The following is a 13,612-nucleotide window of genomic DNA, read 5'->3' as shown; positions in this document are numbered from 1 at the left end:
TGACCTCTGCTGTGGGGAAGTCATCTCTCTGCTGAGGGTTTGTTCTCCTTAGACAAGGGCCAGAACATCGCCATGAGCCATGAAGGAGCTGCTGGACCTACTCCCCATCCCTGCCTCAGACCCAGGAGAATCTCCCCTGCCTGCACTGGGCTGCTCCTGGCTGGTAATGGAATATGGTACAGGCTAGAGTCAGAATGTGGGTGGGGGCCTGGCTTTACCTCTTCTAAGCTGTATGGACTTGGAGAGTCACTTTGCCTCTCCAAGCCTGTCTTCCCACTCATACTATAGAGATACTAGTTCCCCGTGGCAGAACTGCTAAACCTCTAGCATCATGGCTGACCCAGGGTGGAAGCTAACCATCCTGCCACTGTCTCCGTCATCTTTGACAGCAGTCTTTCCTTCAAATCCCAGGTCAGACCGAATCTCAAACCTTGCATGCGGTGTGCCACCCTCCTGCCCACAATTCAAAGACAACACATATCAAGATGGCAGCTTTAATCATCCTGGCCAAGGCTCCCCCAGCTCCCTTCACTTTTTGGCCACACCCCCACACATGACAGAGCCCAGCACATTTTGGCCCTGCCCTGTGGCCACCACTGTGGAACCTGAGGTTGTTTCAGTCTCTGGATCTCCTGGGCCCCAGGGCTACACATGCCCCATAGGCCTGTTGGACACTTGGGCTGAGAAAGAACAGCCCCGTGAGCCTGTACTTCTGGCCATCTCAGCTGCTTCTAGGGCACATGGCTTGAGCCCTTCCTGGGGCAGGGGCTGGAGGTGGTGGGAGGCTGGTTGGGAGGAGGACATGTCTGCACCATGCCTGCTGGCTTTCCTCTTGGACTGAACCTCCTTGTGCTTTGAGATAAAGTGGAGAACAGAGCTGCCGGGGCTGGGGTGGAGGACCGTCTCAGGTCCTCAAGGCAGGATAGAGAAATGGAGATGTCAGTTGCTTCACAACACAGACAGGTTGACAGACACATGTGGGCACAGTGAGCATCCCACCCTTCATTGCCTCTGTGGATGTGGCATGGCCCAGCGACTTGTCAAAGCTTCCAGGCTGGGATATGAGGGAGGAATGAAAGAATGAGACCAGGGGACCAGGCCACCAGGCCCAGGCACCACATTTCCCAGAAAGAGGAGCCCCAGGCCTGCAGGGGCATCTGAGAGGCTGGAGTCTTGGCCAGCTAGGCCTCGGGAGTGGAGACTCCTCCAAGAGAGGCCGAGACTGACAAGGGTTAGAGCCCATGAAGAAGTTGTGGAGGAGCTCCCAGAGCCCTCCAAGTCCAAACAGCTTCTGCCAGCAATCCTGGGCTCAACTGGTACTATGTTCCATACAGGCTGGGACCGACGGGTCTTCAGCTAGCGCCCACTATGGTCTGTGAAGGTCTTGCTGCGAATGCCGCCCCCTCGAGGGCCCACAGGGGTGGTGCTGTTGGTGTATGTGTCATAACTGCTGTCTGAACACACAGATAGCTCATCCGAGACCTCCACACCATCGCTGATCTCTGTTGGACCAGAGGAGACAGAATGTGAGTGGGAGGATGGGTCCTGAGGATGGCGTCGGGTGGAGAAATAAGAGTGCCCTGTAAATCCTTGTGTGACACTTAAGAGACTGATGTACCGGTCCTGGTGTTGAACCTGTTGGCATTCAGGGCACCTCCTTAGATTCTGCTGAACACTGTCCTTGCCTCAGTCTCCTGCTTCCTGAACAGAAAACCCTCCACAGGCTCTTGAGCTTGTTTTTACTCTCCTTAGGGCTCCTCCCTTAAGAGTGAACTCTTGTCAACACCTCCTTTTCCTGAAACTTGGCATTGGCCTCCTGGAAGTCTCAGGCTGAGATGGGGCCTCCTCATGGGCACATCCATCAGGCCAGCTCTTGCCTTCCCTCAACCCTGGTCACATTCTCTGTGGCTGCTGCATCCCTCAGTGAGCACAGCTCTCCAAGGACATCTGTGTTCTAATACTACAGAATGCTGGGCACACAGCCAAGGTTCAGGAACGCTCTGCTGAGTTGGCATGGGCCTGTAGAGTGCTTTTGGTTCCTGATGCCTCTGATTGCCTCTGAACCCTGTTCCCACCAGAACACCTGCCTTCTTTCACCCTCTGAGCCCCGCCTCTCCACACCATCCAGGGACCACCTGCTATCCTTCACTCTCACCACCTGTAATCTCCCTCACTCTCCACCTCAGTACTCACAGGAGAGCTCCAGTGACACCCACTTTTCCACATCTGTGTATAGCTGCCACTTCCACCAGACTGGGGAGGTTGGCAGGGGTGAAGTCATCATTTGTAGATTCCATGGATGAATCAGGCAAAGGGGTTGAGCCTTCAAAAAGTCTCCCTGAATGTCACCCCATCTACTAACCACAGTGTTGATAGAGCTGACTGTGGGTAGACATGTGTTTCTATATATACTGTTGCTCCATATGGACCTGGTGAGTGTGGTGAACATATGGTGTGTGGACCACTGAGACCAGGCCTTGCCTTGGCCCAGCTGTGGGCAGCTCACCTGAGAAGATGAGTTTCTCCTTCATGATGCTGACGTCCCGGCTGGTCCGGCGCACGGCCGCACTCAGCATGATCTGCTCAGGGTTGTAGCTCCGTATGCCACCCAGGCGCCACCTGCAGAGATGTCCTGTGGGCATCAGGTCCTCCCCCTCCCTTCACGGAGCAGAGACCCTGCCCACTTCTAGAGCTTTTTTCTAGATGTGGTCTGAGAGGCTCCCTATGCAAATGGAGGAAACTGAGGCCCAGAGAGGGGCAGAGGAGGGGCTCAGGTCAGAGATCAGCCAAGGGTCTCTTGCCTCCCTCTCATCCTCAGGACCCTAAATCAGCAACTGTCTAGAAAGATGATTTGGTTATTTCTGTTTCAGGTGCCTCCAGTTCTGCACCTGGTTGTCTTTGTGTTTCTGTTTGATTTTTGTGCTGGTAGTGGGGCTTAAACTCGGCCTTGCATTTTTGCATTCTATCATTTGAGCCACACCTCTACTTCCAGCTTTTTGCTGGTTGGCTGGAGATAACAGCCTCTCAGGTTTGTCTGTCCAGGCTGGTTTCATATCATGATCCTCAGATCTCAGCCTTTTGAGTAGCTAGGATTTATAGAGCTGAGCCACCAGTGCCTGGCTACTTGGCTGTCTTTGAATGAGCTAGTCTGGGAAGGAAGAGATTTAACTCTGGAGGACACCTAGTCTAGGAAGTAGCAGCTAAGGCCTCCTACAGATCCACTATCATGACAGGCAGAGTGAGTCCAAGGGAGTCCCAGAGAAGTCAGGAGATATGCAGGTGAGGACAGATGGCAGTGGGTCTTTACTCAGAGCTGGCTCTCACAGTTTGCCACAGCAAGGGTTTTAGAGATACTTGGGAAGGTGCCATGCACTGTTCTAGCCACCCTAGTAGGAGGCATAACCCAGAGCATTAATGCTTTCGGTGGTGGAGAAGGCAGCAGGGCAGGGTAAAAATGAATCAACCATAGGCTGAGAGGTAGGCTGCCATGTAGAGGGATCAGGACAATGAGGGGAGGACTCAAGTTCTGGTCCCCAGCCCAGGGCAATAGTTTTTTCTGTAGTAGCTCCCCTGAACAACCCCCAAATCTCTGGCCTATGAACTTGGACTTTTCTTAGGACCTAGGTAGAAGGACTCATGATCCCTACCCCTATCTCACCAAGAAGAGGGGTGGGACCCCAAGGGACTGAACCCTACTTGGCTGAGGGGGCAGCCAAGACTCCACAGAAATTAATTGCAAATTTCTAGCTGGAGTCAACACAGTGGAAACGGACAGAAGGCTGATCAGAGCGGACAAAATTGAGGCAGTCAAGGGGGAGCGGAAGGCACTTACACCTTCGCTAGGCTAACCTCCCTTTGAATCCTTGATAGTAAGGACTATCCTCTGACTCACTTGGTGCCCAGCCTTAGCCTCAGATGCCTACCATATTGTGGGTACTGAACAAGCATCTGTTGAGTGAATAAACGGGACAATAAGGCCCATATTCTCCTCCTTCCCGCAGCACCATCAAGCTCCATCAAACTGCTCCTGACCCCCCCTCCCCAGGACCCCAGGGGCCCAGCACCATACTCAGTAGCACTGTGAAGTCTACAGACTCTGCAGGTAGAGGAGTTGACTAAAATGATCCTCTGCTGGCTTCAGTCCCACAGCCAGGGAGCATGTTTTAGAAGTGCATCAGGGAAGCCTCCTGACCCAGGAGGCACCAGACCAAGGCAGGGCTTAGATCCCTAAGACCTGAGTTTTACTTTGGAAATGAACATTGAAACCCAGGAGGAAAGTGTCAAGCCAAGTCTTGGCAGCTAGGAACATGGGGGCAGGAAGCCATATGGGGCCCTCCCCAGGGGTATTTAGGGGGTGGGAACAGGGAGAGGAACAGGGGTGGGAATCAGACAGGAGTGAAAAAAGAAAGAGTTGGGAGAGACAAAGAAATATAAACAGAGAGCATGGACCCTAGAAGAGGAAGCCAGAGAGGCAAAAGCCACTGGGGGGCAGGGCAGGGAGAGAGAGAAAACAAACAAACTGGGAGTTTGCATCAGGCAAAACTTCTCTGAGTGCTATACTCAGACAGGGACTCCGTCCCCGAGGGAGACACTGGTGCTGAGGGAGGCTAGGTTGTGCATGCGTGTGTGTGTGCGTGTGTGTGTGTGTGTGTGTGTGTGTGTGTGTGTGTGTGTTGTATGTGAAGGACATGCTGGTCACTACCAGCAGAAGCTGTAGTAAGAATAGAGAGGTCAGGGACACACACAGCAAGATGGGAAGGGCAAATCCCAGCACTGAGACAGGATTGCAAGTTCAAGGCCAGTCTGAGCTGAGTACTGAGACCTTACCTAAAAAAAAAAAATTTGCAGAGAAGATTGTTGTAGGGGGAAAAGGAGGGTTAGTGCTTCAGGCAGGGGTCAGCGAGGGTGACCCAGGCACAGGGCTCAGTGCATGGCAGATTATCAGACAAAACTGGAGAAGGGGATGGCCAGAAAGAGGAACAGGAGGAGGAGGAGGACCACACCAGAATTACCTGATCAAGTGATAGCTGTGAGATGCCAGAGTGCAGCAGAGAGGGGGAGGGGAGAGAGGAGGGACATGCGCCGATCAGAGCAGGATGGACAGAGAGAGAACATCAGTCAAGAATCAACCCAGCCCCTTGGTTGCTGGCTGGCTTGGGGCCCCAGGCTGGCCCTAAACCCTCCCCTGAACCACCCAGACCACCCACTTCAGCCAATCCTTGCTGGCCTGAGGGATGGGGCTTTTCAGCTTGGCAGGGGTCAGTGCTGTGGGAAACAAACCCATGCCCTGGGTAACAGAGGGCAGATTTGCCAGAGCCTACATAGCAGGTTAGGGCAGAGATTGGCTCTGGATTCCTAGCTGGGTGCTCTATCTCCTAAGCTAGTCTGCCTCTGCTGAGGGAGGAGGACCTGAGGCCTCTGGCAGTCCCTCCTGGTCTCCTTCTTCTGGCCAAGGGCTCAAGGCTGGGAGCACCTTCACCTGGCTAGGGGGGTGGGGAAGCTGGGCTGGGCCTGCCAAGGGGCAGAAAGGTCATGAATACATCAGAGCCTACTCACTTCTGGACCACGAAGATGCCGACGATGAGGGTGAAGGAGATCAGGTCAGCGGTGACCCACATGAGGCAGTATTCCTCTGGGGGCTGTGGACAGAAGGCAAGGCCAGCTCCCAGTTATGGCCCATTCAAACCACAAGTCCATGGCTAGTGAGCAGGGGACTTGAGGGCTTCTGGCTTTATTTTGTGGGGGTACGCCCTAGGCACTATGTGCCTAGGTAGATGTGTGTGTGTGTGCGTGCGCACACACGCACATGTGTGCATGAGGGCACGTGTGTGCGCACAGGGTAGAAGTTGAATGTATTCAAGATGAAGCTATATGTACTTAAGGTGGTCAAAAAAAGAGCCTAGCAATGGAAGATGGTTACAATGTGTGGATTCCAGTGTCACATGACTCACAGGTGAGCAAATGCAAGCCTGTAAACAGATGTGCAGTGCCTGTGAGCAGGTGTGTGGCTTCAACTAGGAGCACAGGGGCTGAGAGTGCAAAGCTTCATCCCACTAGGGCAGGAGCTGTACATCAAACTGTCCGTCAGTGCTCCATCCTGGAGGAGCCTGGGAGGTTTGTACCGACGACATACAGGGGAGACTGAAGAACAGAGCCTTTAGGGCTTGGAAGGGGTTGTGAAAGAGCCCAGGATCTGAAGCCCACGACTCGGGTTCCCATTTTTTGGCTCTCTCCGGTTCTCGTATAGCTTTACTTCTCTTGGGGTATCATTCCTATCTGTCTCTCCCCAGTTCCTCTAACGCCCTAGTCCCCCAGGGAGCCATCCATAGCTCAGCTCTGACCTGCTGACCCTGCCACTCTTCATCCCACAAGCAGCTCTCAACCCTTGGAGGTAGAGCCTCTACTGGGCTCCCCAGGCTTGAGGCAGAGCAGGGACTGAAAGTTAGCCAATCTGCAGGGTCTCAGTCAACTGATCCAAATATGTTCTGTTCATTCTTCTCTGAGCAGACTTCCATGTTCTCAGTTCTCGCCCTGATGGTAGCCTTTGTTTTCTTTCCTTTAAAAACCAAACTCCCCAAACAAAATAAACCCCCAAACCAGAAACACCCAGTAGCTATTGTCTGCTTGATGTGTTCTTCCCTGTGGGTCAGGCCCAGGGGCCTCCAACACCTCAGTCCCCCGCAGTTGTGGGGGTCTGTTTGGAGCCTGTACCCCTGCCTCAGACATCACACTTGAGACCTCCCCAGTTCTTGCTGAGGGGTGGGGTAGCCCCTAAGCAGTCTTCTGATCTGTCCCCCTAGGTGTCCTCTGGCCACCTCAGTCTCCAACTCACCATGATCCAGAGTGGGGAGGGCACCTGGGACAAGGTGTGGGAGTTGTCAGAGGTGACGGACGGGACCCCTGCACACCACAGCAGGGAGAAGAGCCAGGGCGCGTTGACGGTGTACAGGTTTACACTCAGATTCCAGGATGCGTAGTCCCTGGGCAGGGGACAGAGCTTGATCAGCCCAGGACTCTGGCTGCCCGGGGCAGGAAGTAGTTGTAAAGCAGCCCCTCACAACTATTCCTGTGGGAAGCAATGTCCTCACCCAAGGACCAGGCTCATGGCAGACCCAGCTCTGCACATGCTCTCACCTCCCCTTTCTGAGCCATGTGGGCCCCACCCCTGTGGATCCATCCTTCCCCGTGCCTGGCTGTGCCTGGACTGGGGGACACTCAGTCCGCACCCCTCCCCCCCATGAGTTAGGGTCACAGGGCAGGCACCTGAGCTCCTGGCGGGACACCTGAGTGTAGCGCAGGTTCAGCCGCTGGATGTGGCCTCTCCGCAGGCTCGCCACGGTCTCCTTGGACCCTGACGTTTGCTGGAAGCCAGGTGCCAACTTCTGCACTAGGGGCCTCTGCCTGTTAGGCAGCCACATAACCTGCAGGCGAGAGATGTGGTAGTCAGGCTTCTAGTCTGTCAAATTGGGTAAGAGGCCCTAGCCCTCCCAGAGTCCACGTAGGGATGTGCAAGGGGCTGGGACTGTGGCTTGGGTGGAACTGTTATTGCGGGTGGCTTGTCCACAGCTGTGATACACAGGGCCAACCAACTCTGGAGCTTCCCTTCCTGGTACAAGGACAACAAAAGCATAATTCAACATCCACCACTCTGCATTCATAGGGTGGCCTCCCATTCCTGGGGTCCCAAATGACTACATGATACTTTGTGTTCTCTGAAGTGACTAGAGGGCCTAGGGCACTCCTCTGAACAGCTCAAAGTACTGGCTAGTCCCCCACCTGTCCCACAAGGACACAGCCAGGGATGTGCAGGGCAGGCAGTCATCATTTTACAAACAAGAGAGCTGAAGTCTGGAGGGGAGATGGGTGCATTGATGCCATCTGGCATGGGGCTTCATTGCATGGGGGTGGCAGTGGGCCTCACCTGGTGCTGTGGGAAGCCCGAGTGCAGCACGGCCTCCAGGGTGATGTTGAGGAAGCTGGTGCGGTAGGGGTGCTCACGGGGTGGGTCATGCAGGTTGAGCAGCACTGTGGCATTGCCCTTGGCCAGCTCCAGGAGCTCTGCCAGACTACAGATGGACTGGTTCTGGGCCTCCCTGTGGTCTGAGGGTGACAGGGAGCTGGCCGTCCAGAAGGGGTCAGTCTGGCAGAGGAAGGGGCACACAAAGCTGTGTCACCAGCCCTTGGGGGCCTTTGCATACCTTCCTGAAAACATAGCATGGAAACTCCTGGTCTGCCAGCATCTGCTGGTGTGTGTGTGAGTCTGTGGTCCTAGAAGGTCCTGAACCTCAGCTTTCTATCCCACTTCCACTTCCCAGAGAACAACTTGCTTGGGGCCTCTCCCAGTCCCCAGAACTTTCCACCTGAGAACACTTGAAACCAGAAACTACCTTGCCTTTAGAGCCACTGCATTAACACCCTGTTAACCACCCACGTCCCCTTCCGCCTTTCCTGATGAGGGAGACAGAAGCAGTTGCTAACCAGCCTGCCTGGGGTCATCTGAGATGACAGCCACCACCTCTCTCACTTCTCAGGGTCCCTGCTGCCCCTCCCAGGCCTAGGATTGGGCCCAGTGCAGACAGACCTTCAGAAACCACTGGCCAGCATTGAGCCTCTGCAGGACGGTCCAGTTGAGCATGGCGGAAGGCCTGTGGGCGAGCTCTGGGAACACCTGCTCCACGTTAGTGGTACGTCGCAGAGTAGCATCATGCATGAGGAAGGGGATGCCATCCAGACTATGGGAGAGGGAGCTGCTGTCACAGCCCACCTGGGCTTTCACCTGCCCACCACCGCTCCCTTATTCACTCCTCCCTAATCATCATGGGGCCCTGGTGGCTCTGGCCCGTGTGTGTGTGTGTGTGTGTGTGTGTGTGTGTGTGTGTGTGTGTGTGTGTGTGTGTGTGTGTGTGTGTGTGTGTGTGTGTGTGTGTGTGTGTGTGTGTGTACTGCTGAAAGAGTGCTGGAAAAGGCCCGTGTGTGTGTGTGTGTGTGTGTGTGTGTGTGTGTGTGTGTGTGTGTGTGTGTGTGTGTACTGCTGAAAGAGTGCTGGGAAAAGCCTGATCCTATTCTTAGCAAACCTTGAAGGTAGATTCTGCCTCATTTCATAATGGGGAAACTGAGGATAGCAGAAGGAAGTTCTTACCTCAAGGTCCATGGACACTAAGTGGTGGAATCTGGCTTAAAATCAAGTCCATGCAGAGCCGTAATAACAGTGCCAAGGTAGGCCCTGTGACAAGTCCCCCCCCATTCCTATCTACCCCACCAGGCTGTCAATAGCTCATAGGTTATCTTTATGTGAAATTGAAAAAAGGCATCTATGACCCTCTTCCTCAAAGCATTTTACCACCATCTGCTGGAAAGGTGAGACCAACACTTACTTCTAGCCTTTCTACATTGAGAACACTGTCCTCACTTACATGGTGCCCTTGTTTAGTGCCCAACTTGTGCAACTATGTATGACAGCCCTACCCTTCTCCCCCTCTCTCAGCTGATATGACTTGTGTGGCGTTTTCCTGCCATTTATACTAACATGTATTCATATATCTGCAGGCAAAAAATGTTATTGTTATTATTATTCTATAACTTGCTAACTTCACTTACCCAAATGTTTGAGCACTATCGTGAAAACAGATAGATCTAGCTTTCCTTCAAGTGAATTTGACCCCCTGGTCTTCACCCTACCTGCCTAAACCAAGAGTCTTTTCTCTCTCCCCTACTTTTTTATCCAAGAGTTCAGCACAACATTCATTTGCACAAAAAGGATGCCCCAAGCCTCCACCCTTCCATCTCCAAGGCTCTGGGACAGGCATCTGGATACAGATGCCATGGGGTGAGGAAGAGGTGCCCCACATACCTGACAGTGACATCAGCCTGGAGCCCAAACAGCTTCTGCTCTAGGGCCTTCCGGAAGGACATCAGCGTGTGCTCTGGGGCAAGCTGGGGAGGAAGGAGTGTGAGGGCTCATGTGCCGGGCTGGGTTAGCCTGGTTGTCATTCTAGCTCCTCTACCCAGGAGCTACATGACCCAGGGAACTCACAGAGCTTCTCGGAAGCTCTATTTCCTCACCTGCTAAGTCATAGCCACCTTGAAGGGTGTTTTTTTGGAAGCAAGGCAGACATGATAGTTTGTGTGGATATGTACAAATACCTGACATATAGCTAACACTTAATAAATAGTAGCCCTGACTGTTAACTCATCCCTTCTCTACCAAGGTACTACTCTATACTCTGGAGGCAGGAATCCTTTTCACAGGCCTAGGAGTCCAAGACAAAACGTGTGAGGCATGGAGACTGAACACTTTCTTCCCTCTTGATTATTCCCTGGTGGAGGAAGACAGGGTGGAGTTTCAGTGGGGTGACAAGTTTCCTCATCTATACAAACAGCACTATTCTAGAATGATACATGAACCAAGTCCCCTTGCATATCACTTGACTGACACAGAAAATGATTTAGAATGGCAAGCCTGTGGCAGAGGTATGGAAACATCCAGCTATAGCCTTGACTCTACAGTAGATCTGGGGCTAAGGGTACAGATCTCCGTTTGCATACTGGTTCCTCATCTGCCCTGGGGAATACGCTCACCATTCTCTGAGGTCTTCAGGCTGGGAGAATCAGGGTTCTGTTTCTCTCCTTGGCTGTCCTACCCTTTGCTGCCACTGGGGGTCAGCACCGAACTAGGAATTGGGTTAAGGCCAGGTGCCTGGGGCTGGAGGACAGAGAGAGGGAGGGTGGGAAGATGGATGAGGGGGTCAAGAGTGCAATGGATTCCCCCAATTGCTCTCAATTCCACCTTATCTCTCTCTGACCACAACACTCCCCTCTGCTGGGAGGCAGCCAGGGAATGACAAGGGCTTTGGAGTTGGCAAGAAGGAGCAATCCACTTCCCACTAGGCAGCCTGAGGCCTCAGTTTCTTTAGCTATATAAAATGGGCTCATGTTATCCACCTGGTAGGCATGATAACAGATGCTGGAGACCTGAGACCAGAGACTTGCACACAGTAGGCACTTCATAATGTAAGCTCTTCTCTTTCTCCATTCTTGGAGCTGAGCTATTAAATACCTTCAGAGTCAGCCTGGGTTTGGTGCTGATCTCTTATACAAAAGCATGGAATCCTAGCCTTCACTTCCTAGGCTTTAGGAAGTCTCCCAAATCACATGAGTGGAATTCTGGATCTTCATCTCAGAGCTCCCACCTCCCTCTGGCAAGTCCAAAGAGGGTCCTGCTGCCCGGAGCACATAGGGGAGAAGTAGAAGGGTACATTCTCGCTAGCAGAACAGTATGTGAGAGCCTCTTCTGTGGATCTAGTCCTCCAAATACTGAAGTCCACACAGGGACAACACATGGGACACACTGACAGAGGGGTACACTCAGGGTTATTGCAATCAGAACCCCATGAACAACCATCTGAAGACCCACTGACAAGACACATGATGCACAGGGACAGAGGCGGTCCTAGTTGATGCCTCAAAACCCATCACTAAGCTGGGTGCTAGTGGCTCACAACTATCACCCTAGCTATTCAGGAAGCTGAGACCTGGAGGACTGTAGGTTTGAAACCAGCCTGGAAAGAAAAGTCCATGATATTCTATCTCCAGTTACTTAGCAAAATGCTGTAATGGAGGCATGGCTCAAGGGGGAAGAGTATCAGCCATGAACAAGAGCCTGAGGCCTCGAGTTAAAAAAAAAAAAGCCACCAGTAAAAAGTTGACCTCACAGGAGAAAGATGGAGTAAAACAGTGATTAACAGAGGCTGGGAAGGGGTGGGGAGAGGAGGAGCTAGGAGAGGCAGGAGGATGGAAGTGGCGCTGTAGCTTAAGTGGTAGAGCACTGGCCTTGAGCTGAAGAGCTGAGGGAAAGTGCCCAGGCCCAGAGTTCAAGCCCCACGACCGACAAAAAAAAAAAGAGAGGCAGGAGGAATAAATTCTGGTAGTCAATGGCATGTAGGGAGACTATAACAAGTAATAATTTACTGTGCATTTCAAAATAAGAGAAAAATTTGTATTGTTTCCAAAATATGAAATGATAAATGTTTGAGGAGGTATACATGCCAATCACCTTGATTTGATCACTACATATTGTACACATGTATGGAAATAACATGTCATGACCCATACATATGCACAGTTCAAACAAATAAATGATCAAATAAACATCACAAGGATGCAGTAAGCCAGATGCACACTGTGAGAAATTCTGTAGGACAAATGACAGCTTGGGCAGATCAACAGCATAAGGAGAAATGGGGAGGGGATGATCATCCACTACAAGATACTTAGGAGCCAGGCATTACCCAGATGGATTTCTAACAAGTGAACTATAAAAAGATGTTTTGGAGACAACAAAGGAAAATTGAACATAGATCATATTAAGGAATCACTGTTAATTTGGTTAGGTATAATAACAGCATTGTGGTTGAAAAAAAATGTACTTAGCCAGGTGCGGTGACTCAAGCCTATAATCCTAGCTCTTTGGGAGGCAGAGATGGGAGATCATGGTTTTCAGTAGCATGCACCTGTCATTCCCAAAGAGAATAGGAGGTGCCAGTGCCAGCACAGGAAGGGATGGGAGGGTACCAAGGTCCAGCTCACAGGGTCTAGCCTGTGAGTCATCTAGAAAATAATAACCCCCAGTTCATGTGTGGGAGAGGACTTTCAGGAGGATTTGCAGCTCTTTGGATATATTTTTCTTTCTTTCCTTCTTTTTTTCTTCTTTTTCTTTTTCATAGTGCTGGGGATAGAATTAGGGCCTCACCCAAGCTAGGCAAGTGCTCAGCTACAGTCTTAGCCCAGACATATCCTTTTAACACCATGGTATTGTACAGTCACTTTACTACCCAGTGGCACAGTGGAATGCCCCAGATGCCCCCTAGGGGTGGAGACTGATACTGTTCCTGCTGAGAAGCTGAGTTCAAAAGAGGGGCTTAAAGGGATCCCAATAAATACCAGGAACTTCCTAGTAGACAGTGTACATCTGGATACTGCTGTTACTTCCTGCTTCTCACACCCTGCAGTGGGCACTGTCAATAATCCCATGGTACAGGAGGGAGCCAGGCACAGAGTAGACAGAACTCCTCGGGTTCCCATAGCCAGTTAGGGGCCAGGTTGGGCTCCTGCCCAAGCAGCAGGGCTCGGGAGCCTGTCCCCTCAGCCTTGGCTCTCCTGCAGAGTACAGGACATCTCAGTGGTCGGACCCCATACTGACTTTAACTGTCTTTTCTTTCCATTTCAGCCTGGCTCAACTGCCTTCTCTGGGGAGCTGTGCCAGCCTCTCTTCCCCTTGGGCCTGGCACAATATCAGTTGCCTGGCTGCAGCCCCAGGCCCTTTACCCAACAGCCCTCATCTGGTCCTCTTGACCTAAGAGCCTAAAACCCTCCTGCACTTCCATGCCTCAGGATAAGATTTCAATCTATCTAGTGAGATATTTTCTGGGATCTTTCCCTTTGGTCCCATCCAGGTTCTCTGGGATTTCCACCTGTCCTTCTGATACAGTTTTCCCATCGCTCTAGGGTCTATTTCTGTTATTGTGCTAATATGTCACCTCTATTTCCTGGCAAAGCCTTCTCCTGGAGTGGCTGCTGTGCCCACGCCCACACACTCTGTTAGGACATTTGGGTG

The 13,612-nt window shown here is 52.1% G+C and overlaps 1 protein-coding gene across 2 annotated transcripts in view; it reads right to left on the bottom strand.

Annotated features, from left to right (window-relative positions):
• Window positions 1–480: 480 nt before the first annotated feature.
• Gdpd5 (glycerophosphodiester phosphodiesterase domain containing 5) overlaps window positions 481–13,612 on the bottom strand; it is an 84,881-nt gene continuing 71,749 nt past the window's right edge. For both annotated transcript variants that reach the window (XM_042690100.1, XM_042690101.1), the window contains exons 9-16: window positions 9,851–9,933; window positions 8,582–8,732; window positions 7,922–8,140; window positions 7,264–7,421; window positions 6,833–6,980; window positions 5,557–5,639; window positions 2,507–2,619; window positions 481–1,502 (exon numbers count right to left, since the gene is read on the bottom strand). In XM_042690100.1, coding sequence (XP_042546034.1) covers window positions 1,357–1,502; window positions 2,507–2,619; window positions 5,557–5,639; window positions 6,833–6,980; window positions 7,264–7,421; window positions 7,922–8,140; window positions 8,582–8,732; window positions 9,851–9,933 — 1,101 coding nt within the window. In that variant the 3' untranslated portion in view covers window positions 481–1,356. The remainder of the gene's footprint in view (window positions 1,503–2,506; window positions 2,620–5,556; window positions 5,640–6,832; window positions 6,981–7,263; window positions 7,422–7,921; window positions 8,141–8,581; window positions 8,733–9,850; window positions 9,934–13,612) is intronic.

The sequence above is a fragment of the Dipodomys spectabilis genome, unplaced genomic scaffold (genome assembly GCF_019054845.1).
Source record: "Dipodomys spectabilis isolate Male_0828 unplaced genomic scaffold, ASM1905484v1 ptg000003l, whole genome shotgun sequence".
NCBI lineage: Eukaryota > Metazoa > Chordata > Mammalia > Rodentia > Heteromyidae > Dipodomys > Dipodomys spectabilis.
Note: the sequence above shows the minus strand (reverse complement) of the source record. Positions and strands in the feature narration are given on the sequence as shown.